This window comes from Marmota marmota, unplaced genomic scaffold (genome assembly GCF_001458135.2).
Source record: "Marmota marmota marmota unplaced genomic scaffold, marMar, whole genome shotgun sequence".
NCBI lineage: Eukaryota > Metazoa > Chordata > Mammalia > Rodentia > Sciuridae > Marmota > Marmota marmota.
The window spans coordinates 1866990-1885786 of record NW_026000221.1 but is presented as its reverse complement, the minus strand read 5'-3'; the positions used below and the strand labels follow the sequence as shown (position 1 = coordinate 1885786).

Sequence of the window (18797 nt, the reverse complement as noted above, 5' to 3'; positions counted from 1 at the left end):
TGTCATCTTTTGCTTCTTTCCCTTCCCCTCAGCCAAAGGTGACAAACCAGTGGTCCACAACACATTTTGTTTGGCCTGTCACACGTTTTGCAAGTTTCAATTAGCTGTTATCATTTAAAAATCAGGAGATTTCGCTTAAGAGTCCAGCATTCTAGGTTCTTTTGAAAAATCAGAGTATCTGTTTGCAGCAGGCCCACATTCCTGCATGGTGACAACCAGTGGGAGCTGGTATCCATTGTTGCTTTCTGTGTGCTTGTGCTCTGGTTTCTGAAGTTCTAAGCCTCCCAATCACAATTACCATCTACATCAGCTGCTTGGCTTCTAAATTGTATCTCTGCAGGAGGCAGTCCAGCAGGAAGGAACAAACTCAAGGCTGATTAGAGGTTGTCCTGTACAACCCTCCCACTGCCCACAGGCCTCAGCACATGAAGGAGGCAGAGCAGGGTTAGCAGAGAGGCAAGGTGGAGAGTCCCAGTTGGGAGCCACTTTTTAGTCTCTCTCTGATCACTGTTTATTGCAGCAGCATCCAGGCTCTGCATTTGTCCTCTCCTGGTGCAGGCCTGCCTCTGGGGGTAGCTGCTACAAACACAGAGCTTGCTGCCTATTTCTTCAGGCCACTCCACATCTCATCGGAACTGGGCCCGAGGCCTGAGGTTTTGTCCTGAGCCTGAGTAGCAATGTGGCCAGTAGGCATGTGCTTCCTTAGTATCTAGCCAACTCAGCCAAATGTACACCAGGGGGTAGCCGTCTTGTCACAGTCCAACATGATGTTGAGCACAGTACAGGGGGCCCCACCCACAGACAGGGCTGTGCGGGAATCCACGCGGTACTTCACAGTGTTCAGGCCTCCCTCCCGGTCCACCTTGAATTGCTCCTGGAAAGGAAAGGAGAAAAGGGCTCAGATTCAGGGCTTCATGAGCGATAGCTGTCCATGATCTCACAGAGCCTCAATAATAAAGATCCTGTGATTCCCAGTAAGACAGGTTCAGAAAGTGAGCTCTCTTACTCACAGCTATACCCTGGGACTTTTCTATTGGATGATTATGCCTCTGAGGGAAGAGGCTGTGTGAGGAACAGGGATTCTGGCATACCACCCCCCTCCCCTTTTTTTTTCTTTTTTATACTAAGGATTGAACCCAGGGTACTTTACCACTGAGTTACATCTCCAACCCTTTGTATTATTTTGAGCTAGGACATCACTAAGTTGCTGAGACTGGCCTCAAACTTATGATCCTTCTGCTACAGCCTCCTCAATCTGGGATTACAGGGGTGCACTACTGAACTCAGCAGATTCCAGTATCTTCAGCTAAGCCTCCCCCAACCCCTAGCCTACATGAATGGATAGGCAGCCCAGTGTCCAGGATGCTCATGGCAGCTACCAGGGCAGGACACGGTTGTAAGCAGAATGTCCACCGACTGACTGGGCCAAGCAGGGGAGGATAGGCCATTGGGGCCCAAGCAGAACTTGGTGAAATGCTTGGGCCTGTTGGCTCCCCACATTACTACTTATCTGTCCTGATGAGGAGACTAGTCAGCACCTGTTTTTGAGCCGCAATGCGCTTCTGGTCCCTCTTCCGCCAGGCTGGGTCATGCAGGTGGTGAAATGTTTTGTATCCAGTTGTGATTCCTGAGGGGCGGAAAAGCTAAGGAGACCAAAGGAAGTGGGGGTCAGGCCACTCCTCCTGGAGCCTTGACCCTCCCCACTAGTTCCTCTGGATTCCTACTGCCTGCCAGGAGGCCACAGGCAGGGGCTTGTATTCCTATTTCGCAGGAGAGGAGACTGAGGTACAGAGGACAAAGGACTGATAAAATGACCACTGCGACTCAGGGAAGGCATCAGAACTGGGGGTAGGGAGGGCAGTGTGTGTGGAATCTCCAAACTGCAGGAACTCCCCTCAGAAAGAAAAGGAAACCTTAGGGCAGCCACAGTAGCTGAGGAGGTGGCAGGGCCCTGGAGGAAGTCTTACCTGGAGCCCAGCTCCTTTGATGCGCCGGTAGAATTCATCATCCTCGCGGCCCCAGCCCCAGAAGCGGTTGGACATCCCGTTGCACTGACACAGAGACAGGGAGCATCTGTCACCTGCTGCCTCCTTCCAGGGGTATACTTTGGTTCCCTAACTTAGAAAAACCCCAGCCCAAGCCTAAGAAGCCAGGCTCCCCCTTCCTCTTCCTCCCCTGACTGTTCTGAATGAACACCAGGGCTTCCAGGTCCCTCCACCCCTGTGGTATTGGGAGGGTGGAAAGGAGGAGTCAGTACATTCCAGTCCCTGTAACATTCTAAAAGGGCCCTGAACTTGTGTGATGAGAAGGTTAGTCTCAAAAATGTCTTACTAGCCAGAGTAACCTGGGAGGTTGCTGATGGGCAACCTCTGGGAGGTTGCTGATGGGCAGAGATGCCAGCTTGTACTGATTTCTGCAATTCCCTCCTACTCTCGTTTCTCCTGAAATGGCTCTGACCTAATCTCTTCCTCTGTGTGAGAGGGACAGTTGGGGTCTGTGATTACACCTATTTTTTGCATTTGGCTCAGGGGCATAAAGTTGGCTTTGTCCATGGCTTAAAGACAAGACTGGGAGCCCTAGCCCCAAGCCACTCAGTTCTTCTCACCCATCTGTGCCCCCAACCACAGTGACAGACTCAGGAACAGACTAATCAAAAGCCAGTGAGGTTGTGCTTGGGAACTCCTATCTGGGCTTTTCGGGAAGGAGCAGGTCCATCTCCCACGAGCTTGGGTCCTAAAGGAACACTGGTTGCAGCTACAACAACCTCCTTGCAGAACTGCACTCTAATGCCTGAAAGGCAAAGCTGAGAGAGAAAGACACAGAGTCCCAGTGACTGGCTGAGAGGTGGGCAAAATGCACCTGAAGACAGACCCTCACCCACCCCCACTTTTCAAACGCGAGAGCCAGCACATCCCCAGTTTACTGAAGTCAGATGGCGTGGGGGTTTCTGTTGCTACAGCAAAGCCCTCGCTCTCCGCTAGCTGACTTGCTCATTCCTCATCCTCTCTCATGTCTCTGGCTACTGCTGAGTCCCCTGCTAGGCCTGTGCAGGTCTCCATCTGCTGGGCCCAGGAGGCTGCTCTGTCCTGCCAACTGCTTCCACCCCAGGGTGGGGCGAGTTCTAAGCAAAGCAGGCTGGGCCAGGCCTCACCAGCTGGTAGTGCTGCTTGGAGAGCAACAGGATGCCGCCCACGTAGGTCTTGTAGTGGTACAGTGGGTGGAGCTCCGGCGAGGCCACATGGAAGGGCCCCGCCTCAGGGAAGCCATAGTCCAGCTCCTCGTTGAGAGGGAGCAGGTCCACATCATGCATGGCAATGTAGTCTGTGCTGTTGCTGCTCTCCAGGAAGCCCACGTTGATGAGTGCTGCTCGGTTGAACCTGTGTAGGGAGGTTGAGGCTGGGCAAGGGACAGCAGGCTTGCGTACCACCTGGTCCTGCCCCCAGCTCTGCATGAAAGCCTCTTCTCCACACACACCCCACCCCAGGGGGGCCTCTGCTACCCTCAGCCCTGCACTGACTTCACTACATGGGGCTGAACCCCCCATTTGGGGCACAAGTGTTTACTGAGCACCTGCAGTGTGCTAAAACTGCTCAAAACTGTACTGGAAGATACAGCAGTGAGAAAATAAAGCCCCCTCTTAAGAGCTGACAATCCAGTGGGAGGAAACCAAGAAGTATATACATAACGAGGCAGACAGAGATAAGACCTGTGGGAAGAGTCAAGCAGGGTGAGGAGGATGAAACTTGCTGGGTGAAGGGGCAGGGACAGTTATTCTCTTAGGGCTGTTGGGGAGGGCCAGGGTGACCAGGCAACATTTGAGTAAAAACCTAAAGGTCTGAGAGAATAAGCCATATGAAAGCTGGGGGAACAGGACTCCAAGGAAAGGAGAAAGTAACTTCCAAGGCCAGAGGCAAGAGCAGACACCAATGTGGGCAGAATGAAGTTGGAAAAGGGATGAAGCAGGGGTTGATGGGGATGGGGCCTACAGGTTACTCAAGGACTGGGGCATCGACATTGGTGAGATGGGGAGCTACTAGAGGTCTTGGAGCAGAGGTGTGAAGAGCTGTGACTTGTTTTAGCGGGATCATTATAGTCAGCGTATTGGGAAGAGACTGTAAGGGCAGTGCAGAGGAAGGCAGACCAGACGGGAAGCAAGAGGTGATGAAGGTGGCTTTGCTTGAAGGGAGCAGAGGAGGTGGTGAGGTGCATTTTTGATGGATTGAATGCTATGTGATTAAGAAAAAGTAGGTGAGCATGACTCCAAGGCTTTTTCACTTGAGCAGTTAGAGCACTGAGTTTCCATTTCCTGAAAAGGGGAAGAGGCAGGGGCAACAGGTCTGGGATGTATAATCAGGAACTCAGTTGTGATTATGTTAAGTTCAAACTGCCTCTGAGTCAGCAATTGGAGAGGGAGCATAAGTGTCTGGATGTGGGAGTTTGAAGTTCAGGGGAAAATTCTGGAGTCTAGGCTGGGAATGCAGATTTCAGAGTCAGCAGGAATTTAATGCTATAAGACTGAATGAGATCCTCAGGGAGAGACTGTAGCAAGGAGAGCAAGAAGATCGAAGCACTGATTCCCAAGGAATACTGCTGGTGAGGCATCACAGAAATGAGGAAGAACTGGCAAAGAAGATAAGTAAGGTTCACCGGCAGGGACAGAGGAGAATCAGAGAGCACTGTCCCAGAAGTCAAGCAGAGGCATATGAAGAAGGAAAAAATAATTCACTTGGCAGATGCTGCTGGGTCACAGGACAAAGGCTTGGGATTAATGAAGTGGAGGTCATTGGTGATTTCAAGGAGGGCAGTTTCAGTGTCACAATGGAGGTGTCTAAGTGAAACAGGTTCAAAGGAAAATGAGGAAAGAGAAGGGGAAGGAGTTCTGTTACAAAGGAGAGCAGAGAAGTAGGGTAACAGCTGTAGGGGATGTGGGATGAAGGGACTCTCTTTTTCCCTCTTTTCCTTTTAGAGAGGAGCTATCTTAGTATGTGTGCATGCTGGTGTGAATGTTCCAAGAGATAAGAAAAACTGATTATGCAGGAGAAAAAGGGGCCATCCACTGGAGTGTTGTCCTCAAGTGGGAGGAAGAAGAGGGACCCAGTATTACAGTGGGAGAGCTGGCCCCACAGAGGACTGTGACAGTCATCCCAAGTAATAGGCAGGAAGCTGGAAGATGAGTGGAGGTGGCCAGAACAGAAAAGGTCTCTTTCAATTATTCCCATTTTCTCAAACTGGAAGAAAATTCATCAGCCAAGAGTGAGGATGAGGAAGGAGTAAGAAAAGGAGTTTTGGAAGGCTGCCATGGATGGACTGCAAGAATGCAAGGCTTCGAGAAGGACACAAGGACTTCTTGTTAGGAAGATGAGCAGCATGGCCATGCATGTCACTGTTTAGGGGCTAGATATTAAGGGTGGACATGAGGGAGGATTGGATAAGAGAAAGTAGAGACAAGGAGAGTGGACAGTGAAAAGGTAGAAAGATCTGTGAATTCATGGGGTGGGTGGGGTCCAGGAATCACTGGAGTTCGTCTTACAGTGGGAGTAAGTTGAAAGGAAATGAGGTAGGGGTTGGAATGTGAGATGCATGGATGGTGGTCATGGAGGGGGGAAGGCTGGATAAGGTCAAGGATTTTAGGATAAGGATAGTCTGTGAGAAATGGAGGGATCCTCCCTTTCCATAATTCCCCTAGCCTATCACCAGCAAGTCCTGTCTGCACTTCCTCCACATCACTTCTCTACCCCCTTGTACCATACTGGCCAAGCTATCATCACCTCTGATGACTGGTATACAGCTGCTTCTCTTGTCCCAGTATAATTTATTTCATACAGCCACAGTGATCTTTCCAAAATGGAAAGTAGATCAAAGCCCACCCCAAAGAATCCTGCCACACCCAATAAGGGGGGTCCATCAGCACCCATCCTCTACCCCTAACCCCAATGGATTAGGAATGAGTCCTGAGAGGCCTGGGCAAGGGGAAGCACCAGGTGATGGGGAACTGTGTCAGGAGGGGGATTCCTACCTGAAATGATCCACCTGGTTGAGCACATAGATATGGTGCTGGATCTTCTTCCTGCTCAGGAAGCGGTGCATGTGGGGCACAAAGACCAGGAGCTCTTCAAAGCGTTCACGGAAGGGTACCAGCACTGCCAGGCGGTGGGGGCCCCATGACGCATCTTCTTCCCAGTGTTCAGGGGGCATCTCTGGAGGACAGGCCCGGGATGGACCCGGGGTCTCCTGCCCTTGTCCTCTGGCTGCCCGGGCCACATCACCAGAGCAGCTGAGCTGCAGCCAGAGTAGGGAGAAGAAGCCCAATAAGAGACAGGCAACGAAGAGGTGGAAGACGGAGCATTTCCTGGGGAGGCCGCTGGGGAGCAACCTAGACCTGGGACAAGAGCAGGGATGAGGTCAGAAGGGCAGGGCCAACATGGGGCCCTCTGACATACCCTTTTTCTGGCCTCCCCATGCACAGGGCACACATTCCAAGCACCTGGGAATTAGTACAGAAGCAACTTAAATGTTTTGCTCATGGTAGTACGACACATCAGAATCTGCTTAACTCTCTAGGACCAGTTTCTGCCACCCAACCTCTGGGACACTCTCCAACCACTCCTAAGTCACAAAGTTGCCTCAGTTCCTCAATGCTTTTCTGCTCTGTGAGTGAATCCCAGTCAGACCATGAGCTTAAGGGCAGGGACAGGAATCCCTGCCTCTCTTATATGCCCTTTCAGGACAGTGGTTTGATGTCATAAGCCAATGGCAAGAGTCCCACTTAAGAGATACAACCCACTGCCTTCCAAACCTGGTCCCCTGTACATTCACCCCAGGAGAAACCCTGGCTTTGTCCTGTTTCTTGAGCTAACCAGAAAGTCCCCCAAGATAGCAATGTATGCTGGCATGAATCCCATGTGAAACAACCAATATTTACTCTAGTAAGATCAGACCTGCCCCTAAAGCAATACAAGGCCCAAATGGACAGTGGCAGTTCACTGGGTGAGTCTCAAATCTTCAGTCCCAGTGTCAGCCCATGAAATAAGAGAGACAGAGAGGGAAAGAACGATTAGGATTGGGTGCACTCAGGCTCATTTCAGAAACTGGACAAACAGCTGAATATCTTAGACACTGGATAATGCTGGAAGACTGTTCTTTAGGTTAGGAGGTATAAAAAAAAAAGTTGAATTCACTTGATTCCTTTATTCTTCCTCTGGAAGTTCCTGAGGATGCTAGGAAAGGAACCGAGAAATCCAAGAAAGAAGCTGCTTCTATAATTCCTGTGGCCTCCACTCCAATATCTACAATGGGATCTGCTTTATAACCTAAGAATCAGGAATTAGCTACCAGGCCTTGTAAAGTCTACCTTGTGATCCTTCTCACCTATCTGGTCCTTGTCCTGCTCAGGTCACTTCAATTTTATGGATGATCTTCCTTTATTCACAAGATAAAAGACAAACTGCTTGGCCTAACAGAAAAGCCCTCTCATAGTCAAAGCCTTTTGTGAATCAATCCAACCTTCAGTTGCTCCCAACCATTCACTCTCACCCTGGATAACTTAGGGTCTCTCCACTGCCCACATTCCTTTCTGCTCCAGACTTTCCTCACCCTACCGTTCCTCCTGCCTGACATGCCCTTCTTCATTTATCTATCTAGAAGTCCCAAGCTTATTCTTCAAGGACAAACTCCAACATAGCCACCTACCATCTTACCCCCACCCTATAAGGTTCCCTCTTTTGTCTTCCCATGCCATCTAGTACTTCTGTTTAAAGCACTCACTTGTAATGACTTGAGACCCTACTTGTCAAACCAGGTTAGGATTCATATCTGTGGACCCAACACAGGTCAGAGAGCAAAGGTTTGCTATTTGAGTTAAAGGAAGGGATAGAGCAGTTCTGGCATGCTTTAAGTCACACACCAGAGCTAGACCAATGCCTACCTTTCTCTAGAGGCAAAACTGCCAACCTGGAAGCCAGCAGCCCTGAAGCCAGGCCCAGGTCCCACATGCAGCTGAGAGATGGACCAGTTGGACATCCTCACAGGGCTTCTGACTTACCCACCATTGTCCTGCGGAGGTAGTTTCCGCTGGGGAGGAACAGAGCCCAGTCTTGCAAGTGGCCTGAGAAGGCTGGAATCTCTACAGATTCTCTCTTGCCCTCTGGGCTTTCTCTGGGGGCGAGGTGGAGTCTGGGAAGGCAGACTTGGGATAGTATCCCTCCTTTTGGAGAAGAAGCAGTGACCATTACCCAGGCATATGTCATGGATTGGGCATTCCACACACTTTCCCATGCTGTTTCTTCTATCCAGCTTGCTCATTCTACCAGGATCACATTCCCTTGGTGCTCTCCTCCTGTGTTCTAAGGGCCCAAACTACTAGCAACTAAATTGAGCCCAGAATCCCATATCCTCAGAGCAATGGAAAACCAAAGTCATTGCTGATGCCACCTGGTGGCAAGATCCAGAACTGCAATCCCAGATGCTTCCCAGGCCCAGACCACTCTGGCTCTGATGAGCAATTCAGATGACACTTTGTCTCCATCAGTCATTGCCCAAGACTAAGAGATGACTTCAAACTCAACACTCAATTGCTACACTATCCTAAATTTGCTGCATGGATCCTTATACTCCTGTGTCAAAAGCACAGACTGTATCAGGAAACTGTGGGGGAGGGGGTTAGACACAGTTATAGAAAGGAATCCAGAAATGGAAATACTCCTTCTTTCCTTTTCCTTTATTCTCTCCTACAAACGTTGGTGGTCAATATTTGAATACTCAGCTGCTCTAACTACAGCACCTCAAAAGTGAAAGGTAACTAGAACTGTTATCCTCACTGTGTAAGGCATAGTAACAAGGGTTTTACACATATGATCTTTAATCCTCCTACAGTAGATATTATGATCCCCATTTCAGAGGTGGAAGACTAAATCAGGAAGATTAAGTGATCTGTTTCTGGTCACCTGTCTACTAAACAGGATTCCAGCTCAGGTCTGACTCCATAGGCCATGACTTCTATTATATTCCTATTCATTTCAGCACCAAGTTTGGGGAAAAAAAAGAAAAGAACCTTGGCCACTAAATTCTAGAGTCTTATGGCACCTAACAAATTTAAGACAGAAAGGGAATGAAGTATCACTCACTGTGCAAAGATCCACTAGCATGTGTTCTGGAGGGGATCTCAAGCCTGAACTGTGGACATCCCCCCAAAATGTAGGCAGTCAAATGGCTCTCTCCATTCTGCTTAATGGGAAACATCATTAGCTAAGATCTGGGACACGCTCACACCTAACACTTGGAGCAGGCCCCATGCAAGTACAGCTGCACAGGAAATGAACTAACGGTTGTGTGAGAAGTGTCTAGTACAAGCCAGGCAGTGGCCAACCAGGCAGTGCCACTATACGAAGCTTGTGTCTGGTATGTTCTTCTGGGCAAAGTATGGGGAAGCACGAAGAAAAGAGGGTAGGGCCTGAAGCTATGGGGCTGTAATAGGGGTGGCAAGACCAAAGAAACGGATTAAGGTCCTAGGAGGCCAAGAAAAACAGAGAGACTGAGATCCACTACAAGAAGTCCACCGAGTCTGAGACGCACACGAACTGGGAGATGGGCCAGTGGAGAAAAACACGAAAAGACATGAGAGATTCTCAAGGAGGGAAACAAATTCACAAAGGGAGGTCAATGAAGAAAGATAGTGGGAGAGTCAGCGACAGAGGGAAAGAGAGAGACCCATTGGGAGAGCCACAGACCCTCAGAGAAAGCCGCAGAGAACTAGACCTGATGGCCTCAGCCCCCTAGATTCCGCGGGGTGGCCCGGAAAGGGGTAGCACCCGGCAGGACGCGGCCCGAGTCGGCCGCCGCCGCTCACCTGCCATCCTCCCAGGGCAGCTGCACCGCTTTCCTCCGGGAGGGGAACATCGTGTGGGGAGGCGGCTGCACATGGGGCTCGAGCTCGCAGCCCCGCGAACCCGGCCTCCGGGTCCTACGCGGCGCCTCCGCCTCCCGCCCCGCCCTCCCGCCTGCCCCGCCTCCCGGTCCGCCGGGTCCGACACTCCGGCCGCGCCGTCTGCTCTCCGGAGTCGCTGCCTCCAAGGTTCTGCTGGCAGAGAAACTGGGCGCTTCCGCCGTGGCGCTGGCAACTAGCTTCAGGAATCCCCTTGACGCCGGGAGAAGTGGAGGCCCCAGAAGCCAAAACCCTACCCAACAAGTCACTGGTCTGGGACTGGATTTAGGCTCCAGACTTACAAACCGGCGCTTTGGGATAATGTGCATCTTCCTCTTCCCGAATATAGGCGTGGATTGTCGTGGCTCGTGTGCTGTCAGTCTAGGAGGTTAGGTTCTTCCGGCACACAAGGCCCAGCTCAGTATTCGGTGTTGGGTTATATCGGCTTCCCAAGTAGTAGTTAGGGACTGGATTCTGAATCGAGACTGAATATGTTTGAAACCCCTCTCTACCAATTCAGCTGTGCTTGGGGGCAAACCATAATCTCTTTGTGACTTTCCTCATCTGGGCATATAAAGGGTTCCTATTCTCTATGGTGGTTGTAAGGGTTAAGAAGAAAATGCAATCCATTTGGTACAGCGGTGGGTATACAGTCAACGCTATGTAACTAATAGCTGTCATCCAGTAAAGGGGTACTTCGGTGCAGTTAAGAACTGAAAAAGGGAATGAGAGAATGTGGAATTAAGCTGTCTCCCCCACCCCTCCTACCTGGAAAAATAGAGCAGTAGAGTTGTGAGACTTATCTCTTCTGCTCTTCCAAGCAAACTGTTTCCTAATAAATAGCTAACATCTAATAAATTCTTAACTATATATGGTAGTTATTGCTATGAATTTTTTACTATTGGAATCTCATTCTGTTCTTGAGTAGGTATTCATTATCACCACTTAAAAGGTAAGGGAACTGAAGAACAGAGAACTAAATCAAGTAGTCTAGTTGCATAATCTATCCCCCCGAAACACACACACACACACACACACGAAACACAATCTGTGATCTTAAGCACACTGCCTCAGAGAGAACTTTACTATGGGTAGGAAATTAATCATTCCCAGCAATACCTTTCCCTCTCAAATCCCAAGGCATACAATCCAACCTTCCCCATCCTGTGACTTTGCCAGAACACTGCATCCTACATCAGAACCTTGGCAAATTCAGCCTAGATTTGACTGACCTGCAGAGACCAGTTAAGGTCAATCAATGATGGAAGCAGGAATATGGAATTATATAGAGTCTGGACCCTCCTAAAGGGGACAGGAATCACTGCATCCTGCTAGTTATTGGCACATCAGGATGAAGTCCCATTAGTGTCAGATTTCACTCTCAAGAAATAAATTTTATATAAAAATGTAAATAAACTAATTTTAAGATGTAACATCTAGTTATAAGTCAAGTTGATAATAAGTATCCTTGATATGCTGAAAATGACACTTCTTTGTAGTTTTCCTTTCAAAAACCTATAACCATCTTGGAGAATCAAATTTTCTTGGGTGCAGTAGTACTAATGTGGCATAATGAACCCCACTATTATGAATAATTAGAATGTATCAATAATTATAACTAGAGCCCAGCATGATGGTGCACACCTGTAATTCCAGATACTGGGGAAGACAAGAGGATCAAAAGTTCAAGTACAGCTTGGGTAATTTAGTGAGACCCTATCTCAAAGTAAAAAAAAAAAAAAATTTGAAAAAAAAATTTTTTTTTTTTTTTTGGTATTGGGGAATCGAACTCAGGGGCACTCGACTCCTAAGGCACATTCCCAGCCCCATTTTGTATTTTATTTAGAGACAGGGTCTCACTGAGTTGCTTAGCACCTCACTTTTTGCTGAAGCTGGCTTTGAACTTGGCAATCCTCCTGTCTCAGCCTTCCAAACCGCTGGGACTACAGGCTGCGCCACCACGCCCAGCCTCAAAGTAAAAATTTTAAAAAGGAATGAGAGCCAGGCATGGTGGCCAATGCCTATAATCCCAATGACTCCAGAGTTTAAGGCAAGGGGGTCACAAGTTTGAGGCCAGCCTCAGCAACTTGGTGAGACCTGTCTCAAAATAAAAAAGACTTGGGGTGTGACTCAGTAGTAGAGGGCCTCTGGATCCAATCCCTGGCACCAAAAAACAAAATACAGTGGGGGGAGGGGCAGAGACTGTAGCTCAATGTTGGAGAGCTTGCCTAGCACACATGAAGCCCTGGGTTTAAAAGGAAAGGAGGGAGGGAAGAAAGGGAGGGAGGGAGGGAAGGAAGGAAGATATAACCCCATCTAATCATGAGAAAAATGGGATAAATCCATGTTGAGGGAAATTCTACAAAATACTTGACCTCCCCAAACTGTCAAGAAATGATCAAAAAACAAGTAATATCTGAGAAATTGTCAGTCAATAGAAGTCTAAGGAGACTGGTGACTGAATGTGATGTAGAATTCTGGGTGGTTTCCTGGGACACAAAAAGAACATCAGGTAAGGAAATTTGCATGAGGCACGAACTTTAGTTTAAAATAATGCATCAATATTAGCTTATTAATTTTAACAAATGTACCATTCTAGTGCATGTTAATAGCAAGAACTATGTTCAGGTTTTTCTGTAATTCTGAAGCTGAAATTTATTTTTTAAATATTTTTTTAGTATAGATGGACATAGTAGCTTTATTTTTATTTATTTATGTGGTGCTGAAGATCAAACCCAGGGCCTCACATATGCAAGGCAAGTGCTCTACCATTGAGCACTTTACTCTTTTTTTTAACTCAAAAAACTCAACACTAAAGAAAAACTCATCAAGGGCTGGGGTTGTGGCTCAGTGATAGAGCCCTTGCCTGGCATGTGTGAGGCACTGGGTTTGATCTTTAGGACCACATAAAAATAATAAACAAACAAATAAATAAATAAATAAATAAATGTATTGTGTCCATCTATAACTAAAAAATATTTCTTAAAAACAATCAATAAATGGACAAATGAACTGCAGACACTCCTCAAAAGAAATACAAATGACCAACACCTACAGAAAACTCTTCAACATCTTTAACCATCCAGAAAATGCAAATCAAAACTACACTGAGATTCTATCTTACTCCAGTTAGGATAATCAAGAATATAGATAACAATAAATACTGGCCAGGATGCAAAGGGAAATAAAAACTCTTATACACGTTTAGTGGGAATGTAAATTACTGTAGCCACGATGGAAATCGGTATAGTTTTCTCAGAAAGCTAGAAATGGAATTTCCCTATGATCCAACTATATCACTCCTTGGTATTTATCAAAACGAAGTCAGAGGGCTGAGGATATAGCTCAGTTGGTAGAGTGCTTGCTTCAAGTGCACAGGACCCTGGGTTCAATTCCCAGCACCACACACACAGAATTAAAAGTCTGCATACTTGGGGCTGGGGTTGTGGCTCAGTGGCAAAGCACTTGCCTTGCACATGTGAGCACTGGGTTTGATCCTCAGCACCACATAAAAATAAATAAACAAAATAAAGAAATTGTGTCCCTCTATAACAACAACAACAAAAAGGTCTGCATACTTTACCATACACCCATTCTTTTGCAGGGGGCTGGGGATTGAACCCAGGGATCCTTAACCACTGAACCACATCCCCAGCCCTTTTTTATATTTTGAGACAGGGTCTCACTGAGTTGTTTAGAGCCTAGCTAGGTTGTTGATGCTGGCTTTCAACTTGAGATTCTCCTGCCTCAGCCTCCTGAGCCACTGGGATTACAGGCCTGTGCCACCATGTCTGGCTTCATATGCCCATGTTTATTGCAGCACAGTTCATAACAGCCAAGTTATGGAATCAGCCTAGGTGTCCATCAACAGATGAATGGATAAAGAAAGTATACACAATGGAGTTTTATTTGATTATAAAAAATCAAAATTATCATTTGCAAGAAAATTTACCTAGCCTAGAGACCATGGCTTTGCTTTTTTTTTTTTTTTGGTACTGGGGATTGAACCCAGGGGCGCTTTAGCGGTAAGCTATAACCCCAGCCCTTTTTGTTTTTTTATTTCAAGGCAGGATTCTACAAAGTTGCTGAGGCTGGCCTTAAAATTTAGATCCTCCTGCCTCAGCTGCCCAAGTCTAGTGGAATGATAGGTATATGCCACCACACCAAGCTGAATTAATGATTTTGAGCAAAATAAGCTGGACTCAAGGTACTGTGTATTTTCTCATATGTGGAAGCTAGATGGAGGAAAAATAGAAATAAAAAGGAATGTGGGGGGGGAGTGCCAAGAATGCGGACAGAGACCGCATTCAGACAGAGACAGAGGACAGAGACCGGGTAAAGGAAGGGGGGTGGTGAGGGTGGGAGATTGGGAGAAGAGGTTGGGGAGTAAAATTGATCAAATTGCTTTATGTATATATAAGTATGCCACAATTAAACCTTCTATTATACAGAGAATATGCACCAATAAAAAAATTAAATGTGGAAGCCTAGATAACAACATGAGCTCAGATTTCATACTCCCAGTGGATTCAGTTAACCCCCAAACTTGTCTCCTCATTCCATCTTTTTCACACATTGGATTCACCTTCCTCAAATTTATCCTCAGGTGATTCTTCTACTTAGAACCTTGTTGGCAGATGAGAGATATCCAAATCTCGTACTTGGGGATCAAGGCTCTTCCAGTTCAAATCCTTTCCTGCTTCCTCACAACCCAAGTGACAGACTCCATCCATCTCCACACCAATAGCTTGCTTCTTTCAACCTCCTCTGCCCTGCAAGTTCCTTTTCTTAGAATCCTTCTTCATGATTCTTGAAGAAATCACTTGTTATTAATAACAAGCCCACCAATATCTTCACGAGCCCTGGGACTCTCCTTTCCACACATACAGCACCTTTCCTTATAGTCACTTTCTTGCAGCAAGCATGACAATTCTGCCTGCCTACTCTGCAAAGGAAGGGCACCTCACAATGGATCTGATGCAAAGGAAATGTTATATGAATCTGAGCCCCAACTTCATAATTTGATTGTTGGGTGGTCTTGAACAAACCCAATTTCCCCTGCCACAGGAAGATATGGAAAGGTTGAAAAGAATAAAGTTCACAGCTGGGGATTCACCTTGGAATATGCTTTGTCCTTGGAAGAAATGACATTTTCTGCATACTTTGCAGTGTTGTGTACACCAAGATTAACTTTACACTGGACAGGAAATCAATTTTTTCTTTTATTGGGAAACCAATGTAACAAACCTAGACTTGTTGAAAATGAAATCAGTAACTAAGATTCTGCAGGCCCTGTCCCCAACCAGCACCAAGGCCTCTGCTTGGCCTGACACTAGTTCCTCATGCCCCAGAAAGGGCAACCATGTGACAAAGCCAGAGTCAACCTCACAGCCAGTTCCTTGCAATGTAGCCCCCTCCACCCCACCCTCAATAATGCACACCCTGGATCAGCAGGCTCGGTCTAGGCCAAAGGAGAGAATTGACAAGGTTTCTGGGGCAAGAAGTCACAGTCACATCCCAGCCTGCTCAAAATCTCAACTTAGCAAAGGAAGACAAAAGGCTTGCCTGCCCACCCATTTCCCTCCCCCTATCTATCCCAGACAGCAGCCTCAGATCCCTGATCAGTAACACTGTGATTCTAAGGTGCCAATGGGTTTCCCAGTGGCTTTACCAACCCCTGGTGATTACTGCAAAAGGTCCAGAGGCCAGGGGGAGGGGGCAAGCATGTGCCCCAACACCTGCTCAGTATTAGCCAGCCAAGCTGTTGCCTTTAGCTTGTACCTGGGGATATTTGCGGCCCCTCTCCCCTCCAGAACATCTACGGCTGAGAACCAGTCCTCCTGCCAGAGAGGAATCAGTTCCAGGAGGTCCTTGCCCCTCCCTCTTAAGAGGAAAGATAGCCTGTGAGGCATGGGACAGCTACACCAGCTTCTTGGCTTCAAAGAAGCTCTTGAGGTGCCTCATCTGCCAGACACCAATGGCCACGAGGATGAGGGTCTGCAAAATGGACCACCACAGCACCCGCTGGTTGGTGCTTTCACTGGTCTGCCTGAAGCGCTCCTCTCTCCACCGCTGGTAGTTCTGCTCTTTCTGAATCTGCTCCACTTGTTCTACCAGCTGTCGCACACGCAGCTGTAACTCACTCAGCTTGTCTTTGGCAGCAATTTCTGCATAGTCGTTGGCATGTTCACCCACCTGAATGTCAAGATGAACTCTCAGCATGCCTCCAGCAAAGAGGGAGAACTTGGTGGAATTGGAGTGAAGACAAATCTGGTGTTCACCAGGGGTATGTGAGGTGAAAGTGAACCTTCCCTCGGAGCCATACTGACGGGCCAGGATGACCTGGAGAAAGAAGAGAGGCTTTAGTCAGTGTTATGGTAGGGATGACGCTGAAAGGAAATGGTGCTTAAAGCTATAAGTACCACAAAAGTTGACAAGCAGAGTCTTAAGGACCTCAAAAGATCCAAAGCTGCTCAGTAGCAATTGCCAAATGCTTGCGGAGAACTATTTGGGGCAGGGTTGAAGGGTCTGACATCAGTCTGGCAAGTGATGATTCTTGGCAAGGGCTTCCCTGTACTCATAGCTAATGCCTTTTCAACCTTGTGAGATTTTTTTCTTCTCTTTTTAAATGAAAGGTGACCTAGGGTGACAGCGAGGGTTTTGTTTTTCTTTTTAATGTCCTTATTTGTCAAAATTAAAAGTTGCTGATTTTTTTTTTAAGTGCTCAGTTCTGTAAGTAGATACTACAGTTTTAGGGTCAATAAAACTCACTGATTTTCATCATCGTAGTTAATTTACCCATCACACCTATAAAATAAGTGAATTTCCATTTCATAGACCAGGGAAATAACACAGAAGATAAGTGACTTGGCAGAGTCGTGCATCTGTCAGTAGGAAGTTGAAGGAGCGGCTAGGATCCCAGCAGCCCAAGTTTAGCCTGCAGAGAAAACCCAGGATTTCCCATAACTCTTTCCCATTTCAGCAGATCCGGAAACTAAGAGGGGCAGTACTAGAGCCTGCTTGGTGGAGGTCTCGCCGAGGTAAGGGGCCGGCTCACCTTGTCCTCTGGATCCTTCACCTCCACAAACATGCCAAGCCCCGGGGTGGCCGGCTGATACTCCTCGCGCTGCTTATCATACAGCTGTGTTCGGTAATTTCCTGGAGACAAGTGAGGCGAGCCCATGTCAGAAGAGCGCGAGATGGCACTGGGTCCGCGGCCGATAGGACACGGCAAAGCCAGCTCCTCCCAGCTCCCAAGAGCCGACAGTTCCACATCCCCCGCCCCAAGACCACGGTCACATCCCAAACTCTCCCCTTCATCCCCGCACCTATAACCATTGTCTCGTCCGGGATCTCCTCAATAAAGCACTTCTTCTCTGTCTCCCCGATGTGGAAGTAGAGCGTACTCCCGCGGGCCGCAAACCACAGCAGCAGTAGAAGGGTCCGCATCATGCTAACCAGCCCGGTTCCGGGTCGGATCCCAAAGACCCGCATGCCAACCTCCGCAACCATCTTGCCCCACCTGCCCGCGCAGACGCAGCCTGCCGAGCCACGTAGCCCTGCTGCTGCCACCGCGGTGCCTGCCGGGACCACGAGTTCGGCAGAGTGGACTACAAGTCCCGAGATGCTCAGCGGCCTCGGCGCGGCAGCACCTGATTGGGGCATCGTTTCTACCTTGTACCGAATTGGAACCCCCTAAATAGAAAGTTTCTTTCCTTTGATTCTCTTTAAGCAACTGGACGATTGGTGGTGATTGTTGGCATTCTACAGAGATGAAACCGCGTAAGATTGTTTGAGAACGCGGAACGAATTACGAGCAGAAGTAGGATTCGAACCGAGGATTCCTGACGTTCCTCGGCACAGCATCTGCCACTGTTTACCTCTGTTTATTTCTTTGTAATGAAATTTTAGGGCCTGGATATGTACCTCAGTGGCAGAGTGCATACCTACCATGCATGAGGCCTTGGGTCCAGCCCCAGCACTGGGGGTGGTGGATGGGGGACGGGGTGGGGGGACAGGACGGGACGAGACTTTCTTAAAAATGGCGGAAACAATGTACGAATTCTCAAAAAAGAAAAAAGCCCACCTCTTTCTTTTGTCCCCGGACCATGTCCACTGCGAAATAGGGTCAAAACACACACTGCGGATACGCTGCCCGCTGCGACGGCTGGTCTCCGGCCGGGTTTTGGGCCCCAGAGGCTGGTGGGTAGAAGGTTTTCGTAGGCAGGTTGAAACCGAGTCTCCCAGACTAGAATCACTGCGTTTGTCTGAATTTTACCGAAATTTCAGCATGTTTCCGCAATTCTTAGGAGTTAGCGGTTTATGGTTGTGACTGCCTCGCGGTTTCTTAGAAAATGGAGATTTTTCTCTTTACTTTTGGTTCTCTTCATTCACATTTGGCCCTAAGCTGAGAACTTGAGTGGAAAAGCGTTCATGTTTCCTCTTCAAAGAAAGTTTTTACCTCGTTTTTTTCTGAACAGTAACAATATAACGATAGTACAAATGTACTTTATTATGATCCGTTCCTCTCATGAAAGATCATTAAGAGTTCTTTCCTTGTATTTGGGGTATAATGAAAACTTATAAATTTTCTAAAAAAACACATTTTTGTATGACATCGCTTTGTTGGTAGGAAATCACAAAATTGCCCTTCCAAATTATTTTGTACCAATTTACAAGCCCACCAGTAGTGTTTCCTTTCCCATGCCTTTATCAAAATGTTCTCAATATTTTTAGTTTTTTATGAAAATAGCAGAAAAATTGCATTTCATTAACTTTTTAAATTTCCATTTCTTTGGTTACCGAATGTATTTCCCCCCATTTGTATTTCTTCTGGTTTGTTTTTCTTAGTGCCATTATATCTACATGCTATTACTGC

General features: G+C 47.6%; 2 protein-coding genes across 4 annotated transcripts; both read right to left on the bottom strand.

Moving 5' to 3' along the window:
• B4galt7 (beta-1,4-galactosyltransferase 7) lies at window positions 1–10005 on the bottom strand. 3 transcript variants are annotated; one of them, XM_048791977.1, is made up of 6 exons: window positions 9845–10005; window positions 6017–6379; window positions 3152–3377; window positions 1968–2051; window positions 1539–1627; window positions 1–874 (listed from the first exon to the last, which is right to left on the bottom strand). In XM_048791977.1, exons 1-6 carry the CDS (start codon window positions 9892–9894, stop codon window positions 841–843), a joined length of 846 nt encoding a protein of 281 aa, XP_048647934.1. In that variant the 5' UTR covers window positions 9895–10005; the 3' UTR covers window positions 1–840. The 3 variants fall into 3 exon arrangements, with proteins under 3 accessions (XP_048647934.1, XP_015344052.1, XP_048647935.1); XM_015488566.2 differs by having other exon boundaries at window positions 1539–1643; window positions 9845–10002; XM_048791978.1 differs by lacking the exon at window positions 9845–10005 and adding an exon at window positions 8042–8910 and having other exon boundaries at window positions 1539–1643.
• A 5123-nt stretch (window positions 10006–15128) lies between these two features.
• Window positions 15129–17482, bottom strand: Tmed9 (transmembrane p24 trafficking protein 9). The gene is made up of 3 exons (XM_015488565.2): window positions 17248–17482; window positions 16977–17077; window positions 15129–16261 (listed from the first exon to the last, which is right to left on the bottom strand). Exons 1-3 carry the CDS (start codon window positions 17429–17431, stop codon window positions 15839–15841), a joined length of 708 nt encoding a protein of 235 aa, XP_015344051.1. The 5' UTR covers window positions 17432–17482; the 3' UTR covers window positions 15129–15838.
• Window positions 17483–18797: the final 1315 nt, after the last annotated feature.